The sequence below is a fragment of the Plutella xylostella genome, chromosome 9 (assembly GCF_932276165.1).
Source record: "Plutella xylostella chromosome 9, ilPluXylo3.1, whole genome shotgun sequence".
Classification (NCBI taxonomy): Eukaryota; Metazoa; Arthropoda; class Insecta; order Lepidoptera; family Plutellidae; genus Plutella; species Plutella xylostella.
This window is the reverse complement of record NC_063989.1, coordinates 11,312,499-11,329,721: the sequence shown is the minus strand read 5'-3', so window position 1 is coordinate 11,329,721 and position 17,223 is coordinate 11,312,499. Positions and strand designations below refer to the sequence as shown.

At 41.8% G+C, this 17,223-nt stretch overlaps 2 protein-coding genes across 2 annotated transcripts; both read left to right on the top strand.

The window, feature by feature from the left end:
- Window positions 1-510: 510 nt before the first annotated feature.
- Window positions 511-4,165, top strand: LOC105386793 (scoloptoxin SSD976). Its single transcript, XM_038109359.2, has 6 exons — window positions 511-669; window positions 898-1,016; window positions 2,009-2,090; window positions 3,036-3,217; window positions 3,517-3,620; window positions 4,013-4,165. Exons 1-6 carry the CDS (start codon window positions 594-596, stop codon window positions 4,113-4,115), a joined length of 666 nt encoding a protein of 221 aa, XP_037965287.2. The 5' UTR covers window positions 511-593; the 3' UTR covers window positions 4,116-4,165.
- Window positions 4,166-5,401: 1,236 nt separating this feature from the next.
- Window positions 5,402-16,876, top strand: LOC105386826 (thymus-specific serine protease). Its single transcript, XM_048622879.1, has 10 exons — window positions 5,402-5,539; window positions 6,239-6,430; window positions 6,798-6,982; window positions 7,788-8,020; window positions 8,404-8,542; window positions 12,633-12,790; window positions 13,483-13,602; window positions 14,394-14,535; window positions 15,007-15,180; window positions 16,169-16,876. The coding sequence occupies exons 1-10, from the start codon at window positions 5,537-5,539 to the stop codon at window positions 16,287-16,289; spliced, it is 1,467 nt and encodes a 488-aa protein (XP_048478836.1). The 5' UTR covers window positions 5,402-5,536; the 3' UTR covers window positions 16,290-16,876.
- Window positions 16,877-17,223: the final 347 nt, after the last annotated feature.

Here is a 17,223-nt window from a genome sequence, read left to right as displayed (position 1 = left end):
CATGGCATCATCATCAACCATTACGAACAGGGAGACTACGGGAACAAAGGAAGAAATTCCTCATTTTGCTGCAAGGTGACTTCAGTACATACCGCGGCATTCTGACTAATAAACTGCGGTTTATTATTACAAATTAGGAAAATGTTGAGTGACTAACCTTTTATTTGTTCCTGCCAACTCCACAACTTACAAATTCATAAGCATGTAAGTAATTTGGCTTCTAATTATTATCTCTATGTGTCTTGTCACAGAGAGAACTCTTTTATCTAAGGCTGAAGACAAACAAAAATATTAGCCATGCCATTACAATCGTTAGAACATAATGTTTAGTAAATGGAGTGTATTATGTATGCCTACTGAAATCTTCCACTGCGGAAAAAAAATCTTAGTTACCCAATATTAAATAGGTTGGTAGGTAGATATAAATTACAATTCTTTTCAGAGTTTTAACTATAACCGATTCGTTTAATGTGGGAGGCAACCCTGAAATTGGTTTACTCGTGTATTTTGTTTTGCAAATTTTGTAGAATATCCTTTATATATGTGTAACGTTTCGGCCGATATTGTTAATACGAGCCGATATCTCACATGGAATGGTGGCCTCAGTGTTAACAATGCATTTTTCTCTCGCATTTCTTTTAACAGTGCTCACCGCTGCTCAGTGCAAATGTGTGTATTAAATACTTTTTATTCTTAATGATAACGGCTTTTTATTGCCTCGTGTTTGAAAACTAACGTCAGCAGAGTGGTTGTATGCTACCAATCAATAATTTGAGTGCGCTTTTTGTCAATTTGAATTTTGGAAAGCAATACCAGTCTGATTACTTTCATTGTGACAATTTAGTTTTGTTTATTGTCCTATCCAGTGTATGAATGACAGTGATTGTTGTATTTCAGTGATTAAGCTGTCGTGTGACGAGATCAGACAGCTGGTGGACGGGCACAATGTGCGGCGGATGAGGATCGCTAACGGCACTCTCTCGGGGTATCCCGGCGCTACTGACATGAAGTTTATGGTGAGTTTAGATTATACAGGGTGTTGAAAAAGGATATATATGTACTAATCCGCAACCTATACCTATGTGCAGCATAGTATTTTTTTTTTGAATTTTGAAATTCTGATTTAATTTTCGGGCTTAGATACCTATACTATGCTGCACATATAGGTTTCGGCTTAGTATACCCTTTTTGCAACACTTACACTTAGGGTGTTGAGGAATTGATATATTAAGCAGAGGGGTTAGGCCTTGCTAGCCATAGCATACTTTTTAAGTAATACTATGCTATTATTACTATGTAGGTAACGACAGTGTTGAATAATTAATGAAAAAAAAGAAGTTAAATATATTTTTGTGCAACAACATGAAATATGTATTTATTTAATTATTTATGTAATACTTTATTGCACAAATATAACATAAGTGTACAAAAGGTGGATTTAATGCTAAAAGCATTTTCTACCAGCCATTTACTACTTATATGTTTTTTTAATAATGTTACTTGTTATAAGAAATGCTTCGTACCACTTTTTTAAATCGAGAAAATAATACGGACTTGTATCAATTATTTTAAATTTGCAACGATTGAAATAGTGCTGTTGCTTTGAATTAATTCATAGTTTTCTTCTATTTGAAATATTTTCAATAGCACTTCGTAATCTATAGTTTTTATTTAGGTACCTTTAAAAAAAATTGTTACTTTAGTATTCTGGTAAGGCCTGCTAAAGAAACCTATATAGTAGACCTATACCGGAACCTTTTTAATAGTATGTTCGAATGATGTAATTACTATTTCGTTTTCAGATGGCTAGCAATAAGCATAATCTAATTATACAATACAATTAATTTCATTCACACACTATAACACAAAACAAACTGTTAATGCTTTCATTAATTTTAGAGAACGTTTAATTGAATATTATTTTATCCCAACAGGAATCAGTTTTAGTTAGCTGCATATGTGTGTATGATGTGCCATGAAAATATAAATTTCCTCCTCTTGTTAACAGGTTTGGGACAAAGAACTAGCGCATAAGGCGGGACTTTGGGCGGAAAGAAATGTCTTCATGCACAACCCTAATCGCACTATCAGTAAGTTTTAACACTATTAAATAAAAAAAAACCGGCCAAGTGCGAGTCGGGCTCGCGCACAAAGGGTTCCGTAGCAGCAAAATTACAGTTAAATCAACCTATCTCAAAAACTATAAGAGATACTTTGATCAAACCAAAAATCGTTGAAAGAGTTAATTAGCATGCATCACCTCTATTTTTTTTAGAATTTTGTACCCCGTAGTTATAAAAATAGAGGGGGGGGGACATACTTTTTACGACTTTGAGAGCTGATATCTCAAAAACCGTTCACTTTAAGAAAAATGTTTTTTAGAAAACTTTATATCATTTTAAAAGACCTTTCCATTGATACCCCACACGGGTATGTACATCGAAAAAAAAAATTTCATCCCTCAGTTACATGTATGGGGGGCCCCACCCCCAATTCTTTTTTTTACTATTTAGTGTCATATTTTTGTAGCGGTTCATACAACACATATTCCCATCAAATTTCATCACTGTAGTACTTATAGTTTCCGAGTAAATCGGCTGTGACAGACGGACAGACGGACAGACGGACAGACGGACATGACGAAACTATAAGGGTTCCGTTTTTGCCATTTTGGCTACGGAACCCTAAAAATGTATGAATCGTTTAGTCGGAATATTGGCCATAAAAGCTGTCGTAAATAATTATAGATAATAAATAACACATGTTTCTAGAAAGGTTTAAATGTTACTGTGCAATATCAAAAATCCATTTAGCTATTTGAGTTTTGCGATACTACGATAACTTTAGCAACACCATTGAATATAAATACAATAACTATAATTAATATATATATCAATATAGGTACATAAATAAATATAATAATGTTATATCGCGAGCTTATTTGTAAATTACTGCAAAACATACAAAATTAAACAAACAACGCACACCTACGCATTTACCCGCACGAGTGTAAAACATGCAACTATGAATTTCAGATTCCAAGCGTTTCGAGACTGGCGAGAACATATACATGTACCAGACGACGGCCCGCCGCGCCTCCTTCTCTATGGAGATGGCTCTAAAGTCCTGGTGGGACGAGTACAAAGACTGGAAGTATGGGCCAATGACGGAAGAGGACTTTGCTGAAGGAAGCGAGGATATCGGCCATTTCACTCAGGTGAGTGTGATCTTTGTAAAGTGTTAGTGTCCTGAATCTTGATTTTTCGAGGCCAAAGAGGTAAGTTTGATTTAAGAAGTTGCAATTTATGGGAGCATACAAATATAGAAAGCTGGTTATAGGCTCCGATCAATCTTATACTTCGCGCCGAAAAGTAGCCAGACACAAGTGTATATAGTGTACACTAAACAATACACGCCCTTCCGTAGCCGAGTCTAGGGCTAGCAAATACATACATACCCTTTGCCATGTCTTCGGAAGAAAATATGTGATACTTAGTGTCGTTTTTTTATTCCCAGATGGCGTGGGCAGATAGCTCGTACCTCGGCTGTGGACTGTTTGTCTCTCGGACTCAGGATAAGCGGAGTACTAAGTTCTTCATAGTCTGCAACTATGGACCTGGGTGAGTACCTATTTATACTTAATATACCTAACATCGGAAAATATAAATCGTAATCAACCCTGCCTCTTAAAATTTCGCTGAGGTGGCAGTGAGCAGCCATGTAGGTATATTATAAGAGCCGATGATTAACCGTCTACATCTGGTATAATCACTCCCTAGGATAAAGAAAAGACGCTCTTTGCGTCTGTCCCTACCCTATCGTGTATATCTTTAAAACTACACAGCGTAGGTATTTGATGCGGTTCTTAATAATACAGTGATTTAAGATGAAGGTTTATGTTATCAATGTAGGTACTTTTATCCTTCAATATGCACGGAAAAACTTTACGGCGGAGCTCTCAGACAAAACCTACGTACTCTTAATAATTGAAATAATATTTTTTGTCCCACAGAGGCAACATAATCGGGTCAAGTCCGTACCGCGCGGGTGAACCCACAAAACGCCTGTACTGTGTCACCGGGAACTGCGGACGACCCTACGGACACCGTTGCTGATGCGTATGCGGCATTCATTACTTTAAAAATGAATAAATGAATTGAATAATCGATGAAAATAGTGATTATTATATTTTCAGTGCCCTGTAGAAATATGTGCATTAGTAATAAAACTATAATATTTTTGAAGATGCTGCGGGGTCCACGATGTGTATAAATTATAAAGTACTATGATGGGTTGTTGTTATTCTATACGAAAAATATAAATATATTCTCTATATACTGAACTAAACATGTATTTATAAAATTTACAATATTTGGTACTTTGAGATAATAATGTTACGTTGATTCAGTGAATATACTGATAAATTTAGGATATAATGCTAGTTTTTAAAAACATGGAGATAGGCGCACTTGCCTCTCAGAATGGGCCTACAAAAATAAACCCCCAAAAGTAATGCTTAGCAGAAAAACAACGTCAACGAAAAAACGCAATATTTTTGGTTGTTTTTCGTAAATGCCAGTACTGATTAACAAATAGGTACTTTTCTGCTCACTGAGTCGACCTATGTGGGATCCAAGAGAGAGTTATGTCCATGATCACGCCATTTTTTTTTACGGATGATACGTAAGATATGTCTGTTTGATCATACCTGACCTTTCTAGCAGCTGTGAAATCTATCTTGTTCAGGGGTTGCCGATTACAATTGCCTGAGACTTAGTAGGGTTTAGTAACAGCCCAAATTACTTAACCCACCTAGAGATGATCTCCAAGTTGTCATTGATGAGGGTTACAGCTGCATCCAAGTTTTCAGGTGGCACCAGCATAGAGCTGGAGATCGTCTGCATAAAAGTGGTAGAGAGAGGTAAGTTTACTAGCTAATATGTTGATAAACAAAGAGAAAAGCAAAGGAGAGAGAACGCTACCTTGGGGAACGCCAGCAAGCACTGGACACCAGGAAGAACAATCGGTATCAGTAAATATACGCTGCTGACGCCCCTTGAGATAAGACTCGAACCAACTAGTGACTGCCGGAGATACGTTAAGAGAGCGATGATTTTGTTAATATGGTTTTTCTCAAGCTCTAATGTTATAGGTACATAAGTAGTACTTATAAGAAGGAAAGACAGTACAGTTTGTTCAGTAACTATGTTGTCATGAAATACCTAGTCTCGTGGTTCGGTTCGACGATCATGTTGAAAAAAATATGCACATGTGTACTTATTATCTGCTTTCGTGAGTTTATAACTTGATGAATTGCCCACCTTATCATCGTTAGGTATATCAAGATTATGAGTGAATAATTAAAACTGGACTAACCATAAGATAACGAAACACTTACCTACATTCTTAACAATCGCTAAACAATGTTTATCAATAATGATATTGATAAACGCTATCGTATTAGCAATTTTTTGATTATAATGAATGAAACAGTTTTATGTGTTTCAAGATAGTCAGTTATTAGGATATAAACATCATGGTAAGTACAGTACTATGTATATATTCCGTAGGTATACTTTATTTATCCCCAGTTTTTCCACTCTTTATTTTACGTCCTTTCCCACATGTTAGGAATAGGGAGTTAACTATCCCCTGTTATTCTTTTTGTAATCAATAGGTACCTATTCTAATAATTTGTGTACCTTACCTTACCTTCTACTCGAAATACAAGGATTACCTAAAACCACCACACCCCACACCCCCAGCACTTTAAACCCACTTTTTACGACCTCACTGACAAAAATCATACAAAATCTTAACAAAACGTTAACCATGACACTGCCAGTGGCTCCTCCCCCCGTTCTGTGTTTTAGCGCCATCGCTGAGCTCATACTCACTCCGGCTGCCCAAAGACCCTCCACTGGATCTGAGATCACCATACCCATAGATTTACAAAACTTTTACTTAAACTCTTCCAGTGGCTCCTTCCTCTCTTCTGCCTATTAACGCCTCATCCCCCGTGCGTCTGCTCATAGACCCTCCTCTGCGCGTGTGATCATTATAGAGTTACTAAACTTTTACAACACAATTTTTTGCACTTTCTCTTTTCTTGTATACCTAGGTAATTTCTCACCCCCGAGGCTTTCTGAAAGAAATTACTCGTAATAGGTAATAAGACCGCCATTTGTACCGTCTATGTTGTGCATTTTTATTATCTATCTATCTAACACGCTTCCAGTGGCTCCTCCCCCTATTCTGCCTACTAGCGCCCTCGCTCGCGTCATCCCCTGTGCGGCTGCTGGTGGAGCCGCCACTGCGGGTGTGGCTGCGTCCGCCGGCGGAGCCCCGGGACGCCCGGGCGGTGGCGACCGCGTGGGTCACGGTCCCGGTCGATCATTTCAATCCGCTCGATGATCGGACTTATCAGATGGTGAGTTGGTAGTGGCTGGTGGGAAGTCTTTGGTAATATAGTTATCTGTTTAGTCTGTTTATATATCTGTTTGACATGAACTGTAGTTATACTGTAACTGTTGGGTATCAACTGCTGATACTACAATTTAGCATTTTGGTATTTAACTAACTGTAGCTAGATTTTAATATCATAAAATAATAACTGTAGTAAGTAGTTAATAATTTTACTCTACCTCTGGAAACAACAAGACTTAAGACACATCAAGTTTTTAAAATATTCGTCGTTATTATTTACCATATTGATTGAGAGATTCTAATTTCTAACATAGGTAAATAGTTCTTTATAACATGTCCACTCAATAATGCGCCTTATCCCCTCCTCACAGCGTTACATGTACAATGAGCAGTTCTTCAACGGCACGGGAGCGCCCATCTTCATCATGGTTGGAGGTGAATGGGAGATATCCTCCGGGTTCCTCCTCACTGGCAACATGTTTGAGATGGCCAGGGAGAACAATGGATACCTGATCTACACAGAGCACAGGTTCTATGGACGAACGCAACCTTTCGCGTAAGTATAGTAAACTTTTTGTGAAATACTTTCAGTATTGAACTTTTTTTTTAATATTTAACTAAGGTTCAAGTTCAACTGCGCTGAATTATGTCAGTTTTTATCAATTTTTTTTTACTCAAGAGATATTCATATTCCTCTCGAAGAGAACCTAGAATTCTAGAATAGCATAGGTAGTCTTATATAAGAACCTAACTACCTACTTCCTAGACTTAGGCCACGTAGGTATCTCTACTCTCCTTTATATACGTTCCGGCCATAGAATAAACTTGTTATTCTATGGTTCCGGCGCACCCTGGGCGCTTGACTGACGCTGGTCTGAATGTTCAGTCCTTTCTGAACTTAACGGTTACGGTGTGGCTCTTGTATTTGTCACTAAAACCATAAGAAGAAGATCTGATTCCTCGGAATACTCCATTAATAAGGTAGATTTTACAAGGGACACAATAGAAAGAAAGAAAGAAAGAAAGAAAGAAAATTTATTTATTTCTAACACACACAGAAACAACACATACATTTACAAGAAAAAGTTTATAAAGTAAATAAAAAAATAAGTAATTAAAAGAATGTTGCTTCTCGGTGCTGAAATGGGTTCTAGTTCAGCTTGATGCTATGGCAGGTACTAAACCACACCATAGCGCTGGTTTTCAACTAGAACCCCTGGGTGAAGTCAATAGGTTTGACGGTCGAATGGCGTAGTGGTTAGTGACCCTGACTGCTATGCCGTAGGTCGGATGGCCGTGTGTGAGATGCCACATATTATATTATAGGTAATACAATTTACATTTTCCTTCTTCCTTTCCAGAACCCACTCCACAGAAAACCTCCGCTACCTCAACGTGGACCAAGCGCTGGCCGACCTGGCCACATTCATAGGCATGCTCAAGGAGCAGCCTCGGTTCTCCACCAGCCCCGTGGTGCTGGTGGGCGGGTCCTACGCCGGGAATATGGTGCTGTGGTTCAAGCAGAGGTACGCTCATCTAGTGCTGGGGACCGTCGCGTCTAGCGCGCCGATTAAAGCTGAGGTGGATTTTACTGGTGAGTTCTGGGTTTTGTCTGGTTATTGATGATATGAATCATGATTGTTAATATCATGTTAAGTAGTTGTAAAGTTGGGCATACCTATATTAACCGTTATAGACCATATTTGGAGATGAATGAGGCATTTCGTCAGAAAACTGTTTGTCACTATTTTGAAATGATTAGCCAATCGGATTGAAAAAGCCCTAAGCGCAACCTTAATGTAATAGTAATACGGTACAGACATAATAATATTCGTTTACTGTGCCTTCCTCCAATTACAGCGCCATATTTATGGCGAATCTCGATAAAGTGACTTTTTTTTTCTATACGTATAACCCTGACAGTGCAGCCTTCTATCTCACACAACTACATATCATAACCACGTCTATTCCTTACAGGTTACCTAACCGTGGTAGAGTCCGCATTCCGCGCAGAAGGCGGCGACGCCTGTGCTGCGGTGTTGCGCGACGGCATCGCCGCGACTGTGGCCGCCACCGAGACGGAAGAAGGCAGGGAACTGCTGGAGCAGGCATTCAAGTAGGTATTCATCACGACCCATCACGTCCCCACTGCTGGGGCACGGGTCTCCTTCTAATGAAGGATGGGTTTAGGCCTAGTCCACCTCGCTGGTGTAGTGCTGGTTAGTGGACCAGGTACTATTCTTATGACTCCAACACAATCCCCAAACTCTTTAAATTCAGGATTTCAGGTCTAGGTACGGTGGCCTGCGCCTAAAAGTATACTCTCTCTCTCTCTCAGCCTTCTGTAGTCCACTGTTGGACATAGGCCTCTCCTAACGATCGCCACCCCAAACGGTCACCCGCCATCTGCATCCAGCGGCTTCCCGCTACCTTCCGCAGATCATCAGACCAACGGGTTGGGGGGCGACCGACACGCCGTTTGCCGACACGGGGTCTCCACTCCAGAACCTTTCTACTCCAGCGGTCGTCGGCTCTGCGGGCTACGTGGCCAGCCCATTGCCACTTCAGCGTGCTAATCCTTTTGGCTATGTCGGTAACTTTAGTTCTCCTGCGGATTTCTTCATTGCGAATCCTATCTCGCAGGGACACGCCTAACATAGCCCTTTCCATAGCACGCTGAGCAACTCTGAGCTTGTGGATAAGCCCTTTGGTGAAGCACCACGTCTCGGCTCCGTAAGTCATCACTGGCAACACGCACTGATTGAAAACTTATGTTTTCAGACACTGAGGTATGTTTTCGGTGAAGATGTGTCGTAATTTCCCGAACGCTGCCCATCCGAGTTGGATTCTACGAGCTACCTCTTTATCGAAGTTGGATTTACCTAATCGGATCACTTGTCCTAGGTAGGGATACTGATCGACAACTTCGATGGTGACACCTCCTACAGTTACGGGCGATGATGAAACATGTTCGTTCGACATGACCTTTGTCTTGTCCATGTTCATTTTCAGCCCAACTTGTTTAGAGGCATCATTGAGGTCTGTGAGCATTTCGCCCAACTCCTCCAGCGTTTCCGCCATAATAACTATGTCATCAGCAAATCGTAGATGAGAGATATATTCGCCATTGACGTTAATGCCCAGTCTTTTCCACTCTACAAGCTTAAAAACATCTTCCAGTGCACAGGTGAACAGTTTCGGAGAAATAACATCTCCCTGTCTCACGCCCCTTTGCAACTGGATCGGTTTTGTGCTATGTTCGTGTAATCGAACTGACATTGTGGCAGCATTGTACATACATCTCAACACCTCGATATAGCGATAGTCTATATGGCACCGCTGAAGGGATTGAAGCATCGCCCAGAGCTCAATAGAATCAAAGGCTTTCTCATAGTCCACAAACGCTAGACATAAAGGTAGATTATACTCCTCGGTCTTCTGTATAACCTGCCGAAGCGTGTGTATATGATCTATGGTACTATAGCCTTTTCGGAACCCGGCTTGTTCGGGTGGCTGGAAGTCGTCGAGTCTTTGCTCGAGACGATTCGTAATAACTCTCGAAAACAGCTTGTACACATGGCTCAGAAGTGCAATGGGTCTATAATTCTTCAATAGGGCTTTGTTGCCTTTCTTGAAGAACAAAGTCACTACACTTCTGCTCCATGCCTCCGGGCCTGTGCCTTCGAGTATGACGGAATTAAACAGCCTCCGAAGTGCTATTAAAATCGGTCTACCGCCGGCTTTCAGAAGTTCTGTCGTTATTCCATCATCTCCCGGAGCTTTGTTGTTTTTTAGCTGTTTGAGAGCTATACTAATCTCGTCTAGACTGACGTCCGGAATATCTTCGGTATAGTGTCGGGTGAGTGGCGCTCGGCTGTCGTGAGCACCGCTGGTAATAGGGTTTTGTGTTGTGGTGTATAACTGTCCGTAGAATCTCTCAATTTCTCCCAGAATTTCGGGCACTGATGAAACGGTGTTGCCACTGTCGGTCTTCAGTTGGGTCAACAGAGTCTGTCGAACAGATCGATTTCTAGCAAAGACTTTGGAGCCCTTGTTTTGCTCAATTGCGTCTTGAATGCGCTTGCAATTGTAGCGTCTCATATCGCAACGTCTTGCTTTGGCGATCTGTCTGTTTAGACGTCTGTATTCGACCATATCAACTGAAGACTGCAACCTCATTTCTCTCCGTTCTCTTATGAGACTCAGAGTCCCATCTGAGAGTTTTTGAGGTCCTCGGTTGGTTCGGGACGAAAAATATTTCGATCCTACCTCTTGGACAGTTTCCACAAACCTATTATTTAAATCGTCAACTGTAACGCAATTCTCTAAACATATCAGGCGGTCGCAAAGCTCAGACTGAAAGCTTTCGGGATCTTGAATTTGAGCAGGAGTAGGACGGAGCGTGGACTTCATTAGACGGGAGCGTTCTATTTTGCAGTTTATATTTAAAAAGTGCCTCTTACGAGTCGGTAATCGCTGCCGGTCTTAACCCTACTGATCATTGAGACATCATTGAATATGTGCTTCTTATCCGTCAATATGAAGTCGATCTCGTTTTTAGTCTTCCCATCGGGGCTAATCCACGTCCACTTCCTTTGTGGCTTCTTCTTGTAGAAGGAGTTCATCATATAGAGGCCCTCCTTCTCCAAGAAGTCAGCCAGCATTTGCCCACGATGGTTCCTGACTCCAAATCCATGTGACCCCACTTTCGTCTCGCCGCCTTCTTGTTTTCCGAGTTTCGCGTTAAAGTCTCCCATCACCACCGTGAAATGAGTAGTGAACTTACGCAGGGCAGACGATACGTCTTCATACGCAAGTTCGACCTCATCATCGGTGTGCTTAGATGTGGGTGCGTAAACCTGTATGACCTTCATTGAATATCGTTTAGATATTCTCAGGATGAGGTACGCAACCCGTGTCGACACACTTCCGATTTCAACGATGTTGTTGACGAGGGACTTGTTGACGATGAACCCGACACCCCCTTGGGACAGTTGGTCGCCCTCCCGGTGGTACAGCAAGTTTCCGGACTGGAGAATTTCCGTATCCTCTCCCTCTCGTCGGACTTCGGATAACCCTATAATGTCCCATTTTAACTTGCTGATTTCCTCTTCCAGCTCGTCTATCTTCACGTCTTCCCTCAGTGTCCGTGCGTTATATGTTGCCAGGTGCAAGGGTCGGTTGGGCTGGTAGCCGACTCTCTGCCGGAGATTCTTCGCACCCCCTGCCCCGCCGTTACCGTGACCGCTACCGGAGTCCGGGATAGCGGGGCTGCCGGGGACTGGGGGCCGGGGCTTTGGTTTTTCCATCATTAGGAGGTGTTTTTGCCATAATCACCGCGCTTGGCAGGCGTGTTGGTGATTCTCCTTTTTTACGGCGGGAGATCGCCGCCTCTGCTAGGAGAGGAGGTCGGGTCGATTTACCGCCGCCCGACATTCGGCGTTGTCACTCGTTAGCACCACCCAGGGGGCACGTGTAGGGTAACTAGGGTTTGTACCTACGGACATGAGCGACAAGCCCCCCACTAAAAGTATACAGGCGGAGTTTTTAAAATAGCGATCCCTGATGATGAAGGGACTAGCTACATCTGTTATAAATCCGGGGACGTGTTGTGTATGATGTGTGTAGCAGTGGTGTTTATGTGGATGTGCTTGAGCAGCATTTGAGCTTGAGATCGCTATTTTAAAAACTCCGCCTGTATACTTTTAGGCGCAGGCCACCGTACTACCATAGACTAATAATTAGTCTATGGTACTACCTAATTGTTCCGCAAATCTACCTATGAATACTTTTATGACGCACTAGCATTTTTACCAGCTACGCTTCGATTCCCGTGGATTCCAGTTAATGCTGATAAATCCATTATACCGAGGTAGAGTCCCCGGGGACAGTACCTCGTCTGCGCAAAGCTTATGAAGCACTAGCTTTATTGCGAACTACGCTTCGCCTAATAAAATGTTTTCCCGTTGGAATTCCGGGTTAAAAAGTAACCTATATGTTGATCCTAGGAGTCAGCTTATTACCAGCCAAAATACATACAAAATAAAATCGTCTAGCCGTTTTCCACTGAAAGCATGACAAACAATACAAACGCGAACCTAGCGAGTTACAGTTAGCAGACTTACTTTTATTATTATTTTTGTGACTAATGAAACCCCTGATTGAATGTTACCTCCTCAAATAACAGCACTACGTCTCTCCCTTAGGATCTGCCCGCCCCCCGCCGACCCGCTCGACTACTCTGACAAGTTCACGATGGGGTACTTCTCCGGCTTCATCACGTGGACACTGAGCGGGCAGGTGCAGAACGCAAGACCGGCCGAGCTGAGGAATTTTTGTAACAACTTGGTCAATAACGTCTATGGTAAGAGGTTTATTTGTATTGGGGCCTGTATCACAATGTCTGGATAATGGCTACCTGTGGGATAAAATACTTGCTGTCACTGTCTGGAACATAATTACAGAATAATGAAACCACTGTTAACTATCTAAAGATCTAGCAAACGGTTTAGAACATCGATAAGATCTCATAAGCCTTGCAATAGATAGTATGCAAACAATGCCTACTGAGCGGTACCTTTTTACGTCCTTCGGACCCACTTCTTAGCGTGTTGGCAATCTTGGGGGTCTATTTAGATTTTGATACATCGCTTTCGTGCATCCCCACTTGCTGGCGACGGTCACAGACGACGAATGAAAGCGCCGACCTACACCGCTAGTGAAGTAGCGATAAAAATGAAAAATACTTAAGTACCCCATTAAGTCAAAAAATTTATTCATCGAAAAAATATAAAATTTTCTGTTTAACGTCAATTTTTACAAATTACTCTCCGTTCGGATAAGGGGGGGCTCTTTCTGTCTAAGGAGAAGAATGGAGGCAAAAAACTCCTGAGCCATCTTTTAAAAAAAGACTTAAAACTAGTTGGTATACAATACTTATAAGCTTAATAATAATTATTAAGTATAATAATATGAGCAGAGCTAACTACTTATCACAGCCATGTATTAACGTCCTCTCAGTAAGTACAATAACAGCAATAACCCTTCAACCGTCAGGCGCGACCCCCATGGAGAGCATCGGCGGGCTGGTGACGTCCGGGCTGTCTCCGGGACAGTGCTACGAGATCCGCTATGAAGACTATGTCAATAGTTACAAGAACGACGCAGTGTCGACTGGTGAGTGTTGCAATTGTTTATTAAATACTAGCTGTTCCCGCGAGCTTCGCTTCGCCTTAAATAGTTTTCCCGTGGGAATTCCGGGATAAAAAAATTGCCTATGTTCTTTCCCAGGGTCTAGACCATCTGTATACCCAATTTCATGCAAATCAGATCAGTAGTTTTGGCGTGAAAGCGTAACAGACAGACACAGTTACTTTCGCACTTATAATATTAGTTAGGATGGTAACTGCCTCACCTGGCGACGTTGCCACACTAACTAACTAACTAAATACTAAAGCCGGACGCACTGCCGGCTAAACAAAGTTAGTTTAGCTTAGCCCGCATAGTTGAGCCAGTTTTCATACATGAGCGTCCACCGCAAACTATGCCAGCTAAGCTATGTGAAGTAGAACTAACTTAGTTGTACGGCTGACTTCCATGCTGGCGACATCGCTATGGCAAGGCTCTTACACTAAAAAAATTAGCCCATACATGCACAGATATTCTAATACACAGAACATAATTTGACGGCTGAATGGCGTAGTGGTTAGTGACCCTGACTTCTATGTCAAAGCTCCCGGGTTCGATTCCTCGCTGGGGCAGATATTTGTTGAAAGACAGATATTTGTACTCGGGTGTTGATATTTATATTTAGTATGTACTTATCTATCTATGTATTTGTGTAGTCAGCTGTCCGACACCCATAACACAGGTTCTGCCTAGCTTGGGGTCGGATGGCCGTGTGTGAGATGTCCCCACATATTTATTTATTTATATTTATATAAACCCCCTCTCCCCACTCCCCGCAGGTCGCGCGTGGTACTACCAGACGTGCACAGAGTACGCGTACTTCCAGATCGCGCCGCCCACAGGGTCAGTCTTCTCTCCGCTCAGTCGCTGGCTGAATGTAGAGTTCTACGCCGATCTGTGCAAGCAGGCTTATGACAGCAGGTTAGTACATCGTTTGGATAAGTAGCTATTCCCGCAGGCGTTTGATCAAAAGTACCTATGTATGTCTTAATCCAAAGCTTGCTACCGAACTTCCGTTTTCCCGAGAGAGTAACAAACATCTAGTTATACCTATGCTTACCAACTGTTGTGTTTGTAATAGGTAGGTATAGGATGGGCATTAGGCAATATAATGCATAGGTACTTACATTCTAGTGCATAGGTAGTCTTGGCTACAAAAGGCGTAAAAACGTAGAACTTGAGCTAATTCAGTCTACGGAACTTTTTTCACCCTTATAGGTGCTGCTGCCACAACACGCATCGTAATCTACATAGATAAACGTCACTAGGTATATACGCGATTCGCCGGCGCTGTGATTTTTGGAATCGACATATTGCTGGTTTAGTAACACAGTTTTTTTATATACGTAAGTATTATTCAATGCCATCCATAAACCTTCCTCCTACCCTCAGATTCGACGAATCCTTCGTCCGTGCATCCGTGGCGCGGTCCAACAGGATGTTCGGCGGCCTGCGCCCGGACGTCAACAACACCATCAACATCCACGGCGCCATCGACCCGTGGCACTACCTGGGAGTGGTGGATAGGGAGCTCAAGGAATCGTCGCCAACTTACCTGGTGCCGAGGTTAGTAGAGCTAGAGCAACCACCGCTCTTTTTCGCTCTAGGGACTTTTCACTAAGGCCCTGCTTCGCAATGTCTGGTTCGTGGCTACTTGTGAGATAAAATACATGCTGTCACTGACAAAAAGATAATGACAGAGAGTGAGAGCAGGTATTTTATCTCACAAGTAGCCACTAACCAGACATTGTGAAGCAGGGCCTTAGTGAAAAATCCCTAGGGCGAAAAAGAGCGGTGGTAGCTCAGACGGGTAAGCGTCAACTTATCACGCCAGTGATGCGGGTTAGAATCCCGGCGCACCTACCAATTATTTCTATGAAATTCTGTACCTTCGCGCATACGGTGAAGGTAAACATCGTTAGGAAACCTGCTCATCCAGATTCTAGTGTGTACCCTAAGTGCAATGGTAACTAACTATCTACTCATTCAATAACGGCGATACAACTCGCGACCTATCATGTTAGTACAAATGTAGGTACAGAGAAGAATCGGTGACTGTGTCGCCTCTGACTTCCCCTTCGGGGAATACAGTCGTCCCGCGTCTGCGAAGGCTAGAATAGAATAGAATATCACTTTATTGGACGTAAAATTTTACAATTATTTGTCCATTATCATAATATTACTCTACCCCCATTTCACAAAGGCCCTGTCATATAAGGAGGAAAGAAATGGCGAAAGAAACTCCTCGAGCATCTTTTCAACTTTCTGCTTATATCTAGTACAATAATTTTACTTATATCTAATACAATTTTACTCAAGCTATATTTATCTAATTCATTTTTCCAAATGCCTTAGCTGAGGCGGACAAGACCAGGCGTTTTTGTCTGTTTAGATAATAATTTATACTATAATAAGCTTTACTACATAAGGTAGTTTTTACAAATTTCTTAAATTTCGTCTCAGTAAGGTTTATTGTTTCATTTGATAATTTTGGCTATTACCGCCACCACCGCACCACATTTCTCCACCTCACCCTCCCCATTCTCCATCGCAGGGCGTCCCACTGCTTCGACCTGCAGCCCTGGCAAGTCACAGACACGGCTCGCATGACGCAGGTCCAGCAAGCCGCGCGCCGCACCGTCGCCGCCTGGCTTCACGAGTATTACCACCAGTAGACCAGCGGGGCATTTCTCGACCAACCGTCTTTCAAATCGCCTGTCTGTTTTATTTTTTATTTATTTTATTTTATTTATAAGTATACACAACAGGTTTACAACATTTTCTTAGTTAAGATATGATAATGTGATATAATTCAAGTTGCTTACCCAAACACATGTACACTGTTAAAAGGTATAATAAAATAATAGTTAACAGAGGACTCTAGTTACGGTAGGAAGGTAAGGCTGTTGCGCGACGTAAAGCCTTATAGTCCTTAACCTTATAGACTATGCAATAATAAATGAATATGATTATGACGTAATAGTAACCATATTGCAATACATTCTAACACCCTTTCATAAAAAACTTACTGGACGCTTTAGCTGTTGAACTGTTTTGTCACTCTCCGTCAAAAAACAAATTGTTCTCTGTCAGGGGGTAACACTAGACTAAAAGGCGAGTGGTTGAGAATCCAGGCCCAGCTGTGGAGATACGAGGGTGTAGGACAGGTTTTGTAGTTTGAAGAAAAGTTAGTGTTTTCTCGCATACAAAGTGGCGCCTCTATAATGTGAACTTAGATAAAGATGACAAAAGAAATCAAATAGACGCATTTTTCCTGAAATAAAAATGACATATTATGTATCTAGCCTATCTGAAACCTAGTTAAACATTGTGAGATATGGCGTTTCGACTTTCTCCGTGTTCGGCATCATAAGGGTCACAGTGACAGTTAAATAAAGTCCATTTTTCTCTCCACCTTTAATTTGCAAGGTGCGGGTGCCTATATAAATAGAGTGAGTCGCCCGCGCGCCTCAGTTGTAATATCACCATGCAGAAATGACTAGGTTTCAGATAGGCTAGATACATAATATGTCATTTTTATTTCAGGAAAAATGCGTCTATTATGTAGTCTGAGCCTATCTGAAACCTAGTTAAACATTGTGAGATGTG

Coding starts and splice junctions, on each gene's coding strand:
- LOC105386826 (XM_048622879.1), top strand. Junction 8,543..12,632: donor CTGCTGGAGCAGGCATTCAA/GTAGGTATTCAT, acceptor TCTCTCCCTTAG/GATCTGCCCGCCCCCCGCCG. Junction 14,536..15,006: donor AAGCAGGCTTATGACAGCAG/GTTAGTACATCG, acceptor TCCTACCCTCAG/ATTCGACGAATCCTTCGTCC.
- LOC105386793 (XM_038109359.2), top strand. CDS start 594: ATGGTGGCCTCAGTGTTAACAATGCATTTTTCTCTCGCATTTCTTTTA. Junction 670..897: donor CACCGCTGCTCAGTGCAAAT/GTGTGTATTAAA, acceptor GTTGTATTTCAG/TGATTAAGCTGTCGTGTGAC. Junction 3,621..4,012: donor GTCTGCAACTATGGACCTGG/GTGAGTACCTAT, acceptor TTTGTCCCACAG/AGGCAACATAATCGGGTCAA.